We start from the raw sequence: 18,411 nt of genomic DNA on the forward strand, positions 1-18,411 counted from the left end.
AGCAGTGCCAAGGATGGCAGGACAGTGACGTTTTCATGAGTGTAGACACAGTTAGGCTAAGAACGGAATATCATTCACATATGAGCAAGGAGAGAAAGAGAGAACAAAAGGGAGACACTGCTATAGCAGTTTTACTACAGATTTCCCGCACAGGCAATAAATAAGGATGAGGCTTTCTTTAAAAAAGGAAAAACTAACAGAAGTAAGATACACAATACTAGAGAACTGCAACCATCCAAACATCTGTAGCGGGTAGGGAGTTCCATTCGGCTAAAAGTAAACCCTCTGATTAATTCTTAACTTACCTGATGAAAAACTATAAACTATTCCTTTTATTTGATCTATTACTAAACTAGACTAAGAAGTGGTGCAGACTTAATAGCAGGTAACTTCTTGGTATCAAAAAGAAAGAGAGAGAGACAGAGGGAGGGAGGAAAGGAAAGAGGGAGGGAGGGACGGAGGGAGGTGTCAGGGCCACAAAATAGTAATCCCATTCAAAGACTATTGATTAATGGCTCTGTGTCAAGGTAGAAAGAGGCCTTTATTAGACACTGAAGAATCTGTCCTTGGCTCTATCCCATTCAAAAATTCTATCGACAAAATGAAAACACAGAAAGCAAATGCTACAAAGTCTGGAAGGTATGGCTAATACATTGAGAAAATCAATATTCGGAGAGTATTTTTCTAATAAAACTTATAAGGTGAAATATACTAGGGATGCAGGGAAAGTTCTGCAAAATATTCAATGCTCAAGCATAACATTGTAAAGATGTAATTTAACAGTGTGTCATGTGAGGAAGGCCCAGGAGACTTAATGAACTGAAATCTCAATTTGTGCTGTCGGGAGGTGTGGCTGTCCTGGAAGTCCAGCAGAATCAGAGGCAGAGTCAGAGCTGCATGATATTTGGTCCACATAGGCCATACCACACTGGCCGGACCCCATCTGAAATATTGCCTTCTGTCCTGGGCACCCCATTTTGGGAATGACACTGACAAAGCAGAGCATGTTCAGAGGGAGCTGAGGCATTGCAAACTGGGAATGTTTAGCTTGGAGAAGTGAAATCTTAGGAGTACAAGCACCTGCAGAAATCTCAAGGGTTGTCATGTGGGAGATGTTCTGTGTAGCTCCAGGGAAAGAACTAAGACCAATGGGTAAACGTTACAGGGAGGTAAATGTCAGCTCTATATGAGGAAGAACTTTCTAATAGAGCTGTCCCAAACTATGACGAGCTAACTCAAAAATAAGGAGCTCTTCGTCATGGGAAATATTCACTCAGAGGCCATGAGAACGTCTATCATGAATGTTGACCAGGGAAGCTCTGCCTTGGGTGGAAAGGTGGCCCAGATAACCTTAAAGGATCACTGAGATTCTCTGATTTTATGAATATACTCAGAAGGAAGGCTTTATGGAAGAGATGAAAATTGAGCAGGGCCTATGTTAAACTGATGCTTTTCTTCCTGATCTGCCCACTCCAGTACAGAGAGGGAAAGAAACTGAAACCTAAACCTAACTACAACAGCGTGGATCTCTCCGAAGTGGAGTGGGAAGACAGAGCTGAAATCGTGAGTGGGGAAAGGGGAAGAAAGAGGAGCTGATTTAGCTCTACAATCAATACACAGGCTGGCTGCATGGCCGTAAGCTCTGAGTTCGCACTGTGCTTCTCAGCAGAGCCTTCCCCAGCCCAAACCAGAAGCAATTCCTGTAATGGGCAATTCTTTCTACAACTATAAAAATATAATAATATTTTCCTGAATCACAAGGATTACTGAGGCTACATAAGCTCCTGCCTCTAAGTACAGAGTTTGAGTTCTAGTGATGTTTTAGTCTGGCTTTTGGTGCCAGTAGCTCATCCTAGAGGAAATTATGTCTCAGTAATATGACACTGTTCCTTCACATATCAGTACACTTTGGAACATTATCTTGGTGAATTTCCAAAATTATAAGCTAGATGAAACCTAGAATTAGGTCTCTATTCCCTCCTGGTATTCTGCTCAGAGGAAAAAGGGAAGAACCAAAAGTTTTCCTAGGGACCACCTCCCATCTGTCAGTAAAACTCAATACCTTCCACCCTCCAGCATGAGCCAAGGAACTAATTCTATTATCTTTCCTCTTGAAGCTGAGAACAGCCATGATCAATGGGGAAACGGGTTCTCTCTCTATGGACGTGAAAGTTCCGCTGGACAAAGGGGTAAGGTACTAAAGAGAAAGAGCCAGGGTCTGGTCCCACAAGGCAGCATTGCTGTTCATTGAAGTTTGGGGTGGTGATAAGGAACTTGGATTTAGTTGAATTAGAGCTAAGACTTGGGAGCTTGCTGTAGCTTAGAGGGCTTAATCAGAGAGCATCTCCAAGTATGTGCAATAGCCCCAGAGAAGCATCTGGCGAAGGAACTATCACTCACATCAATGCTTGGTTCTTTGGTGACTACTGAGTGAGGCAGTAGGTTAGCCCAAGTCATTTACAACTCTTTTTTCTTCCTTATGCAGCCTGCTATTTGGCCCTTTTGTTGTTTATGGTGGAAAGAGTAAAAGTGACAGTTAATTTTCCAAATTGTTAGCAACTCCTGTAAAACATGTTACATGGGAAGAGCTTGAAAATAATTGCTACTCCCTGTAGCCGATTTTTATCCACTGTAACCACAGATGATCAAGAATCGATACCCGCACTGACACCATTACTGTTTTCACAGACTTGCACATTATTTATAAAATATCATTTCATCTTCTCATTTTAAAGGTTCCAATGCATTTGCAGTGAATTTTCATTGTCCCTTGACATATTTACAAATGTCACCTCCTCCCTCACAGCCACCCCCACCTCCTCCTCCTGTTGCCCATCTGCCTCAGCTAAAAGAACACAGGCATCTGTCTGCAACAATTAGACCCAAGTTCTTCTACAAACACAGACCTTTATGAAAGCCAAACAAGAAAGCATTGAGAAGTAAAAGCAATTTATTGCATTCCTTTGAGATTCATGGGCTGATTGTCACTGGGACCAATATCTGGTTTTTGTGACATCTGCCTGTTTCTTACAAGTTCTGGGCTGAGAAAGGCCTTCTTTACACAGATTGGGCAATGTCAGTGATGTGAGGCCATCAGTTGCAGCAGCTGCTTCTCCTGATCCAAAAAAAATAGAGGTTTCTTCCATGTACCTCCACCTTTCTCCCAACCAGACTCTTGCTCACATGCACAAGGGAGCTCTCACCTCACCCAGTCCTGCCAGAGCATTTAAAGTAAGACTTGTTTGGGGTAGTGATAAGGAGCTTAACTTTGTCTTAAAGTTGCCTTATGTCGGGGCATGTTAAAATTTTCATTGCTACTAATAAACCATTCAGGTTAAATGTGCAATTTACCAAAGGCTTCCTTACACACGGGTGCTTAAACAAAAAGAAGTAGGGTGAAGATGATAATGTTCAAAACTATGAAGAACATTTTATAGCACATAGTTAGTTGTTCATGCCTTACTACTACTATTAATAATAATCATAATAACAATAGCAGCTAACATTTATTAGAAACTGGATGAAGCACTTAGTAAATATTCATTCAGTCACTTAACACAACTCTATGAAGTAGGTACTAACCTATCCCCAAGTTAGAGGTGAGGAAATGCAGAGAGGCTAAAAACTTGCCCAGGGTCACCTAGATTATTAATTGCAAAACCCACATGGATCTAACTCTAGACCACATACTCTTGACCATTACTGTATAAGGCCTTTCCAAAGAACTGGCCCTGAATTCTCAGTTTACTCTTCAGCCTTGAAGATTTCTCCTCTTCCTCTATCTCATCATATCAAAACTCAGCCCTCTTTAATCTTTCAACACTTTACTCTCTCACCCAGAAGCTACTGCATCTGCACTGTGTGTAAGACATTTTGCTGGTATAAAGGCCACTATGGTGGTGTCCAGCCTCTCACTGCTCTGATGTATCATGAGGCCACTCTTCCCCAATGGTGCTCCATTTTGCTCACAACCAACTGCTCCGTCTCCCTTACATGTCCTTTTTCACAGAATCACAGGCAGTCCCCTTGTTTTCTTGCCCTCCAATCTATCTCAGCCCTCTCTCAGCTCAGCAGCATGTCTCACCTGACAAGCTTGTTCTTCAGTAGAAGCATTTTTCAGATATAGGCCAAGGGAAGCTTTCTTAAAGCATATGAAGAAATCAGTTATCATTCAACCCATCCTCCTGGCAGGTGATAACTTGTTTTGTTGTTTTCCCCAGGGATTGTACATGCATCCTTATTTCCCGTGGATCAATTCAGACCTTCCTACATCTTTCCTAAACTCCAGCCAGGCAACTATGGTGACATTACCAAGGACAGTAGTAGCAACCCCAGCATGATTTAGAGCAGGACTCACAAACTCAAAAACCTATGAAGCCAGAGAGGCCATGTTCAGAAATGTGAGTGAGAGAAGCAGACAAGCCTCAGTACTGGGCAAGCTGGGAACTATAACAAACTGGAGAGTACATGCACCATCTAAAGGAGACAGCCAGGAATCCATATTTTTAAATGTGTGCAACTAATTCCAAAAATGTTAAAAAACATAATTTGGGCCAATATCTATTATATCAAGCTTGTAATGAGTCCAGGTTTGGCCTGCAGGCCTCATACTTGCCACTTTGATAGCCACCGTTTGCCCCAAAATGTGGACTAGGTAACAGTTATCATAATTTTTAACCCATCAGTAGCATCTTGGTCAGATATCCTGGGACATGTTTAAAAGAACAAATCAGAAAAGCAGAGTATCCTGGAGCATATGATTCAGGATGCTTTTTATTATTTTCACGTTGTTTAATAGAACAAGTAATCAGCAGTGGGAGAGGAAGAAAGGGACACCTGATATTCTTTACTAGCCTTCAGGTTCTTCTGAGTTAACTCTGCTGACTTGGATGCATGATATATGCACACACGTGTGCATGCACACACACAGACACATCAGCAGCTGGTATAGGGAGTTAGGGCAGCTTCACCAGTGCCTTCTAATCCCTATGTACTGGATTTAAGGAGACAGGATTAGAGTGCTCTGTGGTGCACTCTTGCTCTCTCTCACATGCTCTCTCTCTCTCTCTTTCTCCCTCTCCCTCTCCTTCTCCTTCTTTCCCCCCTCTCCCTCCCCTCATACACTCACACACATACCCACACACTTTCTTTTTCAGCAGAGGGGGGATATCTATTAAAGGGAGAGATTGTTCTCACACCTCTTTACTTTCATCCTCCAAACCTCTCTAGCTCTCTCTGTTAACAAAACTCAGGTATACCCCACCCCCTCCTTCTCTCTTCCTTTTGCTTTAGTCTTAAAAGATGCTCTCAAAGTTCTAATTTCAGTCATGAGGGTGTAACTTGCATTAGACTAGCCCTCCACCAGGTGACAGTTATAAATCTGGACAAAATGTGAAAAACAAATATTTAAAGGCACATGAAAGTGGCCAAAAGCAGGCAGAAACAAGGGTTGAAAAGGGGATTTCAGCTGCTGCTAGTGGGGACAATCTGGAGTTTGAGTCATACCGAAATGGAGAAGCTTAGTAAACGCGTCAGGATTTCCTTTGAAAGCACAGAAGAGCTGCACTATAGGAGTAAAGACTAAGTGTCAAGACCCAGGGATTCACCCTAGACCTAAAGACAAAGTTGAAACAGAACCACCCTAACAAGCCTCCGCAAGCTCAGGGTAACCGGACAATCATTTATCTGCTGATTAAAGTAAAACTCATCACTTGTCAGAGAAAGAAAATGTGTCTACAACCTATTCTTCATAATAGCCAGTATTATCAGACATGTGAAGAAAGAGGAAAATGCAACCCATAAATGGTTAAGAGAAAAAGCAGTACTAAAACTGACCCAGAAATGACCCAGCTGTTGGAATTAGAAGGACTTTATGATAAATATGCACAAGGAATTTGACAAAGATGGTCATAATGAGTGAATAGATAAAGAATCTCAGCAGAGAAATGATTAGGGTTTGGTCAAAGAAACAGAACCACTACGAGTGATATGAATATAGAGTTTTAGCCCAGGAGTTAGCTCTTATGAAATTGTGGGAGCTGACGAAGAAGTCTGTGGAAGCCTGGTGTCTCAGCATCTAGTGGTGACCTTGAAGACATTGTAAGTCAGCATGGCCAGCAGCTGGGAAGGAAAGCTGGGCAATATGTGTGGGAAAGCAAGAACAAACTGGAACCCACGAGGGAAAACAGGAACCCAGGAAGAAAAACTAAAACCTACATCTGTCTCTGACTACTTCCAATCACAATGATGTCAGTGGCCTGCAGAAGGAGCAAGTGCCCTTCACACGGAGCTCGCATCCTTCACATGGAGCTCGCAGGACTCAGATCTCAGAGAACCTGAGAACCTTTGAACCTGGCTGCTGCCCCGTACTGTGAAAGTCAGCTGACAGCTCAGAGCAGCTGCAAGTGCCTGGTACTTATCTTTAGTGTCTAAAATGGTTGTTGCTTCACTTCTGCCTTACAAATCTCATGCAAACTTCTCTTTCAGCAAACCCTAAGTTGGAATCATACAGGGATGTGATTCCAGAAATGTAGTTCCAGCTTAGTTAATTTGACACAGTATAAAACCCCCACAAGAACCAAATGGAATTTCTAAAATTTAGAGAGTACAATGTCTGAAATGAAATTTTTACTGAATGGTCTCAATAGCAGATTGGAGGAAAAGTAAGACAGTGATTTTGAAAACATATAAATTAAAATTAACTAATCTGAAGAACGGAAAGGAATATTTGAAAAAAAATTATCCCTCAGTTTACTGTTGTCTGCTCTATGTCCTTAGAGTCCCAGAAGAAAGGAGAAGTAGAGTAGAAAAAAAGTGTTTGGAAAAATAATGCACTAAATATCCTAAATTTGGTGAAAAGCATCAACCAACAGATATAAGAAGCTCAGCAAACCCCAAACAGGATAAAAAGAAAGCTAAAACCACACCTAGGTACACTATAGTACACCTGTTTAAAAAAAAAAAATCAAACTTAAGGGAAAATCCTAAAAGAAGCTAGAGGAAAACAATAATAGAATGATAGGCAACTTCTCATCAAAAACAATAAAACGACATTTTTAAATGCTAGAAAAAAAGACTGTCAACCTAAATTTCTATATGTAGAGAAAATATACGTCCAAAAGAAAGGTGAAATAAAGACATTTTCTGATAATATAGAACAGAGTTCATCACCATCGGAATGAAATGCTTAAAGAAGTTCTTTAGGCTGAAGAAAAATGATGTGGAAGGAAACTCAGATCTACATGAGGAAATGGACAGCACAGGAAATGTTAAATACGTAGGTTAATACAAGACTTTATTTCTTTACCTTCTCAAAAAGACAACTAACTTCTTAAAGCAAAACTTTTGACATTATGTCATAGGGTTTATAATATATGCAAGTGTAAGATATACAGAAACAATGACACATAGCAGCATTACACCAAAAATGTAAGGCTAGTTGGAATTCGAAAATGTCAATCAATCAATGTAATTCATTACATTAACAGGAGAAACACCATATGGTTATCTCAGTAGAAGCTGAGAGAGCATTTGATAAAATTGAACTGGTAACAGAAGGAAATTTCCTCAATCTAATAAAAGGCGTCTATGAAAAAGCTGTTTTACTGGTGAAATATTGAATACATTCTCCTTAAGAGTGTGAAAAAAGAAAAAACGTGTCGACTCTCATCACTTCTGTTCAACATTGCACTGGACCTTGGAAGGACCTATCCTTGTAATAAAGCAAGAAAACAAAATAAAAGGCACAAAAAAGTTTATTGCCTTCATCCACAGACAAGACGATTGTTTACAAAGAAAATCCCAAGAATCTGCAAAACAACTACTATAACTAATAGGTAAATTTAGCAAGTTTGCAGAACACAAGGTCAATATTATAAAAATCGATTGTATTTTTATATATAACTGTAAATAATTGGATACTGAAATTATTTTTAAGTTCCAATTTCAATAATGTCAAACTACATAAAATACTTAGGTATAAATTTAACAAAGATACATATATCCTCTGCACTGAAAACTGCATAACATTGCAGAATGTCAAAGAAAAATTAAATAGAAAAATATAACCATATTTATGGGTTGTGAGATCAATATTGCTAAGATGTCCATTCTCTGCAAATTGATCTATAGATCCAACACAATCTCAATTAAAATTTGAACAGACTTTTTATAGGTATAGAATAAAGTACATAGAAAGAGGTGACTCTAAAATTTATATGAAAAGGCAAAGGACCTAAAATGGCCAAAACTACCTTGAAAAAGGAGAATAAATTTGGATGATTCACACTATTTAATTTTAAAACTAACTATAAAGCTATGGTAAGCAATCAGGGTGGTATTGACGTAAGAATAGACAAAGAGATCGAGAATCCAGAAATAAACTCACATATCATCAATTGATTTTCAATAAAGTCACTTGAAAAATTAATAAAAGAAATAAATGGTGATAGAAAAACTGAATAAATGTATGAAAAAAATAAACACTGAGCCATTCGCACCATACACAAAAATTAATTTGGGATGGATCATAGCCCTCAATGTAAAAGCAAAGACTATAAGGCGTCTACAAGAAAATACAGGAGAAAATCTTCACAACCTGAAGTTATACAAAGTTTTCTTAGGCAAAACACCAAAAGCACTAAACACAAAATAAAATTTGATAAATTGGACTTAATCAAAAGCAAAAAGTTCTGCTCATCAAAAGGCGCTATTAAGAAAATTAAAGGACAAGGTATAGACTGTATTCAGAATACATAAAGAATTCCTACAAATTATTAGCAAAACACTAATAACCCAATAAAAAATGGTCAAAATTCTTGAGCAGACACTTCACAAATACACATGACTAATAAACATGTGAAAAGATTCTCAGCATCTCCAGTCATCAGAAAAATGCAAACAAAGACCACAACGAGGTTCCATTTTATACCCTCTACAATGGCTAAAGTTTAAAAGACTGATAACACCAAATTCTGACAAAGACATAGAGGAACTGGAACTCACACGTTATTGGTGGAAGTATAATAAAAAAGAAAATTGGCAATTTTTTTTAAATAAAAGCAAACATACATTTAGCATATGGCCTAACAATTCCATTCCTAGGTATTTGTCAAGAGAAATGAAAATATGTCCATAAAAAGACTAGTCCAAGAATGTTTATAGCAGCTTTATTCATTATAGCTCCAAACTGGAAACACCCCAGAGGCTGGCTCATGAATAGGTGAATGTAAAAGCCAACTAGTGTATCTACACATTGGAGTACTACTCAGGAATAAAAAGAAACACACTACTGACACATTCATTAATATAGGTGCATCTTAAGGACTTATAATAAGTAAAAGAAGCCAGACACAAAAGAGTACATACTATAAGAACAGGCACAACTAATCTGTGGTGATAGAATTCAGAACAGAGTTCACCCATGGAGGGGTGGGATGGGGATTTACTAGAAGGGAGCAAAGAGATTTTAAAGAATGCAGACATTCCATGTCTTGACTGGGGAGATAATTACACGACTGTATACATTTATTAGACCCATGGAACAATGTACTTAAGCTCTGTGCATTGTGCATTGGTCTTCAACTGAAAAGAAAAAAAAGGAAAAGATTAAAAGATCTTTAGTTCCGACACTCAAGGCAGCTCCACCCTGGAGAACAGGACTCCGAAGCCCGTCAACACCCTTGCTGGCTCTCAACTGCCCCATGACTTATGTGAGGGAGAGAAACTGGAGAGAGGACCTGACTGAAGCAGAGGGGGTGGACGGTGGGGCATCATGTGTGATGAGGCCAGTGCCAGAAAATTGTTCATTTAGGTTTGGGCTAAAGCCAGTTTCCCATAGAAACTAACCTTTTTATTCTACTCCTCTCCCCCTGTGTCCCTTTCAACATCTTACTCTAGTTTCAAAAGTGGAAGAAAAGCCAGAAAGAAGTAAAGGGAATAAGAACAGCTCCTGACCCAACTGCAACATGTGGCTTTCTCAATGACATAAACTTGAGTCTGTGGACTGGGCAGTCTGTAAAACTTCAGAGAAAATCCTGCTGTTCCCTGGACCCACCCTCTTCCATTAAAAACACACTCACAACCTCACAGCAACTGTATGCAAGCAATGCTATTGTTAATTCTGATTTACAAATGAGAACTCTTGACACTTAGGAAAGTGAAGTGACTTATCCCAGAGCACACAGCTTAAATCCAGATATGGTGATGCCCAGTCCATGCCTTTAGCCACTGTATACTCTACCTGATGCCCTAATTTATGCAAATTCAACTGAAACCTAAAAGATGGCAGCTTTGAAAGGAAAAAGGAGTTGTAAATGGTGACATGGCCTTGGAAGGGGTTTAGTTGAGAGAATGGTGACCCCATTCTCTCTCAGCTATATTTAAGAGGTGAGTAAGACACATAGGAGCTCCAGACGCTTTTAGCACTACCTAGGTTCCCTCCAACTATATAACTATTCAACTCTGGTCCCATATGAAGAGTCACTGTCTATACCTGCATTGTCCAAAATAGTAGCCACTAGTCACATTGGCAATCTAAATTTAAATTTCTCATAAATTAAAAATAAAAATAATAAAATTTGAAAATTCATTTTTCACTTACACATTTCAAGGCTCAGTAGCCATCGTGCCTAGTGGTCGTTTTATGGGACAGCAAAGGTCTAGTCCTTGGTCCTTCAGTCAGGCCACCCCCAAGGGCTGTGGTTTGCTGGGCCTGTGATTATCCTGCTTGTGGTGCCCACAAGATGAGGCATGCTGGTGATGGTAGGGGAAAGGATAAGAAGTGAGGGAAGTGGCACAGAGTTGATGAAACCCTAAGGGCATAAGATGAGGAGGTGGGTGGCATGGTCAGTCATTCTTCTCTACAGCAAATATCCTTTCTTTTCTCTTTCAGAAGAGAGTTCTTTTTCTGACCAATGACTACTTCTTCACAGACATCAGTGACACACCTTTCAGGTGAGAAACGCATGTTTTATTTACAGGGGCACAAGGTGGGTGGAACATGAATACCATCAACTCAGGGTAGAACTTTCAGGTCTGGGGATAGATTTATCCATAGATAGTTGGCAATTTTATGATAACAGAAAAAGATCAAGGTCTACATTCAGAAAACTTGAGAGGTCTAGACTTGCTTTGCCAGCATAGCCTAGTATGCAGAGTCTGGAACCAAACTGCCTGGATTAGAATCCCAACTTCACCACTTACCAGCTGTGTGAGCTTTGTCAAGTTACTTAACCTCTCTGTGCGTTAGATTCCTCATCTGTAAAATGGAGGTAATGATAGTAGCTAGTTCTTGGAGGTATTGTGAGGATCGAATGACATGTCTACTTAAAGATCTTAAAGCATGCAATTGTAAGCAATTGTTAGATGAAATATCAACTTTGCGGTCTCCTAGGTTCCCTCCAACTGTATGAATGTTCAACTCTAGGCAATATACAGGTTAGGAAACAAATAGCCCTTATCTCTGAATTACTTCATTTCTCAATAAAGTGTGGTCCCCAGCCGTGACTGCTTTTTAGAATACCTGAGGAATTTTATAAACTTGCCAATGCCCACACCCCATCCAAACTAATTCATACAGAATTTCTGCAATGGGGCCCATGCACTAGTATCTTTTAAAGCTCCCTAAGCGGTTCAGATATTCAGCCAAGGTTCAAAAGCAATATTCTACCAGGAAAGAGAGGAAGGCATGGTGGAATTTACCAGGTGGGAAAGTACTCCCCTATTTGTGGGGCCCTGTGAGACATAGAGACCTTCCCACACTTTAGGGCATCCCTGAGTGGTTCAATGTATCTTGATTAAAATGGGAACTGAGGGGAATCTTTAACCTATAGAATTTCCAGGGGCCTTCTCAGGAGGAAATGTTGATGAAAAAATAGAAATGCTGCCTTAGTTCTAGAGGGGACAGCTTGTAAGGCCAAGGGCAAAAGGGGCCTTGGTGTGCATGACACTCGTCATGGAGAGCTCATAAATTTAGTGAAGGACAGGATGTGGACTGGGACGTTGACTTGCAGTTTCTGGTGATGAGGACGTGGGTTCTCTGCTCTCCCCACAGTTTGGGAGTGGTGCTGTCCCAGGGCCACGGAGAATACATCCTCCTGGGGAACACATCTGTGGAAGAAGGTGGGTCAGCGCCAAGTCCTGACAGACAGTTTAGAGGAAAAAAATGGTTGCTCCTGGGATACTGGGCAGGGCCAGCCAGGGGCAGAGCTAATCTGACAGCATTCCAGGTCCTGGGCTTGAGAGCAGATTCTCAGAGCAGGGCTATCTGGCAAAGAGGCGTCTGTGTGTCCCAAGTACCCAGGGTGTGCAGGATCAGCCAGTCGGTCACCAAAACCAACAGAGCCTAAGACTTGCCAATTGTGCTTTGTCAGATTCTGGGAAGCTTTGCTGGGCCAGAGAGGCCTCACAGGGCTGTTTCTCTGAACAGAGCTGAATTTTACCTGTCAGAAGCCTTACAGAAGGCATGAGAAAGAAGGCAGGAAGAGTGAGAGAGCAGATCTATAGCAGTTTGCTCCAGCTGCTGTAACAAAGTACCACAAACTGGGTGGTTTAAACAATGGAAACTTATTCTCTCACTGTTCTGGAGCCCCTATCACCTCTAGGGCAGGATCCTTCCTCTCCAATTCTAGCTCCTGGTAGCCTCAGGTATTCCTTAGCTTGCACTGCAGCTCTTAAATTTCTGCCTCTATCATCACAAGGTTTCTCCCCTTGCATCTCTATTTTCCTTTCTTCTAAGGACACCAGGCAACTTGGATTAGGGCCCATCCTAATGACCTCATCTTAACTTGATTACCTCTTCCAAGACCCTATTTCCATATAAGGTGACATTCACAGGGGATTAACACTTCAACATATCTTTTTGGAGGACACAATTCAAACCATGACAGGGAGCTTATGAGAGTGAACCTGAGAGGGGTTGCAGGAAATAGCAGAGGAGGTTGGGACAGAAGGGCCCCACCGCACCTGACCCCACCTGCTCATGACTTGCAGCTGCCTGAGCACCTTGAGAGAACAAAACCTATATCTAGGGTTCATGGATATCTCAGGAAGTCCTTGGACAATGTGGTCACAATTCTATTTAAAGCCCACATTCCGTGCATTCTTCCTTTACCATCCCTTGAATGTATCTCATCTTTCCATCTCTCTGCCACTGCCCTAGTCATTGTCACCTCTCTCCTGGAGACCACAGCGGCCTCCAACTGGTCTCCCTGCCTTTTCCTTTCTCTGAACTTCTTTCTGCCAGAGGGAGTGTTCTAGAAATGCCAAATCAGATTATGTCACTGCTAAAGGACCATCAACATCTTTCTGCTTTTTTTTTTCATTTCTCCACATACTAAGCTTCAAGGTCTTCCCATATGCCACATTCTACCCTGCAATGCTATCCTCTCTACTCCCCACCCTCTTATGCCAGCTAACCTGGACCCACTCTTCAGATCCCAGTGTAGATGTCACATTTTTGGGAGCTGTCCCAGACGGACTTCCTCTCCTCCACCCAAGCTGGGTTAAGTGCCCAGCTACATGCTACCATGTAACCTCTGTATTCCTCCTTTAACACTGGAATGCTCTCTTTCCCTGTTTTCTTTTCCACTGGTACCAAAACAGATTAACTCCCTAGTTCTCCATGGTATCTTCCTCTTTCCTATACTTTTCTTCCTCTACCCAGGTACTCCCAGGTTCATCACTGAAGGTGCTCACTCTTACCCACTTCTGTGGGTAAGTACAGCCAGTAATCCAGGGGCTTGGAATCATGTACTCTACTAGGCTTACTGGGCTTACTGAAAAGAAAGGAGCCTTACCCTTTCGTTATTTGTCTTGTGTCTGTGTCAGTCCAGTACCACTTTTAGTGACACCACGGAGGTCCCCTTGACATTTCTATTATCCTTTCCTCCAATTTAACAAACCTTAATGGAGCACCTATTTATTTTTGAGCACTGAGTTGGTTGGTACTCAGTAGGGCATTTTTTTATTCATTCATTCGATCAACAAACATGTACTGAGCCCATGGTCAGTGTTGGTGTTGTGCTGGGCATGAGGCTACAGAGATTACACAAAACAGGCATGGCCCTTCTCTAGGCTCATGTTTTGACTGGCCATTTAGCTTAGTCAGGTACAATGAAGACAAAATCACTGGCTTCAAAGTAATAGCTCCCTTAAGGGAGACCCTAATAGGTGAAATTTGGACATGAGGCAATGAAGAGAAAGAGCACTTCAGGAAGTGGGACAAAAGCACGATCTGTGCAAACCCAGCCCTGTCCTGCTGGTTAAGTGCTTACTCTAAGCTGAGAACAAGGAAAAACAAACCCAGCCCTTCCCCAAAGAAGCTTCCTGGCAGCTTCCTGAATTGTTTCTAAGCGATTCAGATGCACGCCCTCACACCAGTGGGTGAGCACCATACTGAGTGTGAGCTCTGGTTTCAGGCCTGCATGACCTGCTCCACCCGGATCTGACCCTGGCCAACGACTGGTGAGTGGGAAAGTCATGCACATGAGGAAGAGAGGGCGGGACGGAGGAAAGCAGAATTTTTGAAGTAACATTGACTCCCCTGGGTTCCAGGATCTACTGCATCACGGATATCGACCCTGACCACCGGAAGCTCAGCCAGCTGGAGGCCATGCTCCGCTTCCTGACAGGGGAGGACCCAGACCTGGAGTGTGCGTGCAGCCCACCCACTGAGGGCGTTCCTTCTGGGGCCCCGCAGCTCAGGACTTTGCAGGAAGGGTGGGCTAGGGGACGAGGGATGGCTGCCATGTAGCTCCATCCTGGGAACTCACCAGTGGCTAAGGGAGAACAGGGAGATTTCCAAAGATAAAGGTAGAGCCAGCCTCACAATGGGGCCAAGATGGTGACTAAGTGTTCCTAAAACTGAGGCACATGAGCATTTCCCCCTGTCAGGGCCTGGGATGTTTGTAAACCTCTTTCACCAAGCACTATTAAGGCTCTGCAGGGACACTCACATAGGGCATCAGCCTGCCCATCAGATCTGTCTCAACCACTATCTAGTAGCAGACCCTTGGGCCAGTAACTGACACTCTGCATTTTGAAGGCCTCATCTCTGCAGAGGAGAGTGATTGACCAGACCAGACGGCCTCTTACAGCCTGTGGTCTATGAGCGTTTTCTAATACCTGGTTCAGAGGTTAACCATAAATTCCCCTCCACTAACACACCTGGTGAAACCATAGGGCCATATTCTCAGCATGATCCTTCTTCTTCTTTGGAAGAAGGAGCAGGTCATTTTGTCACGTAAGTGTCACCCTCCAAGAGAAAACTCTTACTTGACATGGACAAATCTGTACTGAGCATGTACTCTGTGCCAGACCTGGGGCAGGCACTGAAGCTGAAGAGATGACCCAGACAGACTAGGCCCTTGCTCTCATGCAACTTGTAATCTAGTGGAGAAAACACAAGATAAAGAAGCAAACATATGTGTGCAGATGTAGATTATCACAAATTGTGGTTAGTGCTGTGAATAGAGCTACAGGGCTGTATAGGGGGAAAAAATGGGGCCTGCTTTAAATGGATGGTCAGGAAAGGGCATCTCTGGCAGGCAGTGTCACCACCCAAGTGGCTTCATAGGTATGGGATCTCCCTTGGTGGTAATGAAAATGTTGTGGAACTAGACAGAAGTAATAGCCACCTATCATTGTGAATGTACAAAATGCCACTGAATTGTATACTTTAAATTGGTTTATTTTATGTTATGTGAATTTCACCTCAGTAAAAATAAAAAGTTATTTTAAAGAGAAAGAAGGAAAAGAAAGAGCCACCCATGTAAACAGTGGGGAAAAGAGCATTCAGACTGAGGGAACAGCATAGGTGGAGATTCTGAGGCAAGTTCAAATTCACAGAACTGGGAAAAGGCCAACGTGTTGTGAGGGTGATGATCAAGGAGCAGAGCAATGAGACTTGAGAGCGAGAGACAAGCTGGGCACAGATGGAAGTCTGATATCCCTGAAGTATTCTCCTAATTTCATAGAACACTAGAACTGGAAGGAGCCTTAGAAGTCATTTAGTTCTACTCACATGTTGTTTGGGGTTGAGGAAATAAATGCTGGAAGAGGTGAGGTGACTTCCTCAAGCTCATGTAGGTGGTTTTACATGTTTCATACACGTTTATGAGGCATATCTTGTTCCTTGTTCCTTAGAAGGGGAGATAAGCTGTGTTCATAATCATAGGAGAAATAAGTGGATTGGTCTCCTTTGATTTTGCACCCAGGTGATGAGGAGCTGGTACGAGAAGTACTGTTTGATGCAGTGGTGACCGCCCCCATGGAAGCCTACTGGACAGCACTGGCTCTCAACATCTCTGAGTATGTACCAGGGTAGGGCTGAGGGCTCCCAGAAGGAAAAACGGTTTGGGTCCCCGGCATTCCCTTGGCTCATTTAGGGTCCCTCTCACTAGTTGGCTGGCAACTCAGGAGACCACCCACATCTTTTGGCCTAATATGAATGGTGACAAGAGTGGGAAGAAATGGGAGGAGCGAGAATGACCTTCATACAGCCCCAATTAAAGCAGGGGCTTGGCAAACCTTCCACACACAGCACATGCTGCTGCCCTCTCTCTCCTCTGAAAAAATACCCGAGCAGATCCCTTGATCACAGGTCCAAATCCCCCACCCCACACTGCAGAAGTCACATCCCAAGATGTGACTAATACCTGGCCAGACCTGGGGCAGGCACTGAAGCTGCAGAGATGACCCAAACAGACTAGGCCCTTGCTCTCATGCAACTTGTAATCTAGTGGAGAAAACACAAGATAAAGAAGCAAACATATGTGTGCCAACCTCTATTGGGGGTTGGGCTCTAGCTATAAGAACCCACTAGCCAAAGAGCCTTGGAGAGAGCATTTAAGCAGATCAGTGCCTTGTTTCCAGCAGATAAGGTCAAGACACCGTGAAGCACAAATCTGACCTCGATATGTTCCAGTGCCTTAGATTTCCTTATATCCTTTGCTGATCTTTACCTGGTGCTATGGTGTTTAGTGGACAGGAAGAAAGAAGAAATGAATAGCATCTGTGTGTGTGAGAGAGCACACATGCACACACACACACACACACACACATTCAAGTGTTGAAAGGGTGTAAGACATTAATGAGGTTAAGAATAAGTGGGACACACTCACTCAACATCACGAATTTTATAGGAACAATCACCAATTTTAAAAAGAAAGATGTAGAATGTTGTGCATCATGTGCTACTATTTCTATAAAAAGAAGGGAAAATATAGAAAATGTGTGTATACATACATATAAAACATCTATGGAAGGCTATATAGAAAACACTTTTTATTAGTTGCTTCTAGTTAGAAAAATGGGGAACTGAAACAGGGATGGAAGGGATACTTTTCACTGTGTAACTTCTTGGTACAAATTTGAACCATGTGAATGTATTATCTAGGTAAAATTAAATAAACTAAAGAACAAAAAAGAATACAGTGGGCCAGACACTATTCTGAGTACTTAGTGTATATTAACCCATGATCCTCACAACCACCCTACTACCATTATAGGTATCATCATTATTCCTACTTCGCAGTGAAGAAACCAAGGCAAAGTGAGATAAGCAAATTGCCCAAAGCCATATGCCTCTCAAGTGGTGGAACTGGACTCAAAACCTGGCAACCTGGTTCTGGGATCTAGACTCTTAGCCCCTGTATTGCCCTGCCTTCTACAGAGGGGGTCGGGTCACCAGGTTTGGAGAGAAGGGGCACCATCTTCATTTTTTCATGTTCGGAGATTAGCTAGAGATGTTCTTAATGCTGACAAACACTGAGGAGCAAATATTCTTAACAAGGGTGTGTATCAAAAAAGACAACTTGAGGAACTAATATAAGTAGCATATTAATAAATCTAAGGAAAAAATCAATAATCATCCCTACAGGTGCAGAAAAGATATTTGAACAAATATTAATATCCATTCATGTTTTCAAAAACCACTCAATAAAATTAAAATTAAAATTGGTTTAAGCCTGAAAGTCAATATCTAAATGAGGCTAGAGGCCCTCAGTAAAGACAGGAACAAAACAGGCAGGCCCAGTGTGCCTACTACTATTTAACAAGATCAGAGGTATTCATTGGTGCAACCAGATGAGAAAACGTACCTAGAAGCAATGAGAAGTGGAAAGGAAGAAGTAAATGATCTCTGTTTAAGAAGAGAATATGCTTATATACCTAGAAACCCGAAAAGAATTAACAGGAAAACTACTATACACAATAAGAATTTAGTAGAGTAGTAGTTTATAATATGAACATTTAAAATTAATAACCTTTCTCTATACAAACAAAAAAAGATAAAAGATACGATGTGAGGAGTCCTATTTAGGAGAACAAAATGTAAAATATAATAAAATATCTAAGCATAAACTATAAGAAATGTCCTAAAACTTACATAAAGAAAATTATAAAACACTCTTG

At 41.6% G+C, this 18,411-nt stretch overlaps 1 protein-coding gene across 1 annotated transcript in view; it reads left to right on the plus strand.

Moving 5' to 3' along the window:
* The window catches only part of CACNA2D4 (calcium voltage-gated channel auxiliary subunit alpha2delta 4), a 130,294-nt gene that overhangs the window by 47,668 nt on the left and 64,215 nt on the right, over nucleotides 1-18,411 (plus strand). Inside the window, exons 17-23 of the mRNA XM_011367884.2 lie at nucleotides 1,477-1,563; nucleotides 2,118-2,189; nucleotides 10,892-10,953; nucleotides 12,053-12,120; nucleotides 14,418-14,463; nucleotides 14,554-14,651; nucleotides 16,215-16,308. Of these exons, the coding sequence (XP_011366186.1) occupies nucleotides 1,477-1,563; nucleotides 2,118-2,189; nucleotides 10,892-10,953; nucleotides 12,053-12,120; nucleotides 14,418-14,463; nucleotides 14,554-14,651; nucleotides 16,215-16,308 (527 nt within the window). The remainder of the gene's footprint in view (nucleotides 1-1,476; nucleotides 1,564-2,117; nucleotides 2,190-10,891; nucleotides 10,954-12,052; nucleotides 12,121-14,417; nucleotides 14,464-14,553; nucleotides 14,652-16,214; nucleotides 16,309-18,411) is intronic.

Source organism: Pteropus vampyrus, unplaced genomic scaffold, assembly GCF_000151845.1.
Source record: "Pteropus vampyrus isolate Shadow unplaced genomic scaffold, Pvam_2.0 Scaffold137, whole genome shotgun sequence".
Classification (NCBI taxonomy): domain Eukaryota; kingdom Metazoa; phylum Chordata; class Mammalia; order Chiroptera; family Pteropodidae; genus Pteropus; species Pteropus vampyrus.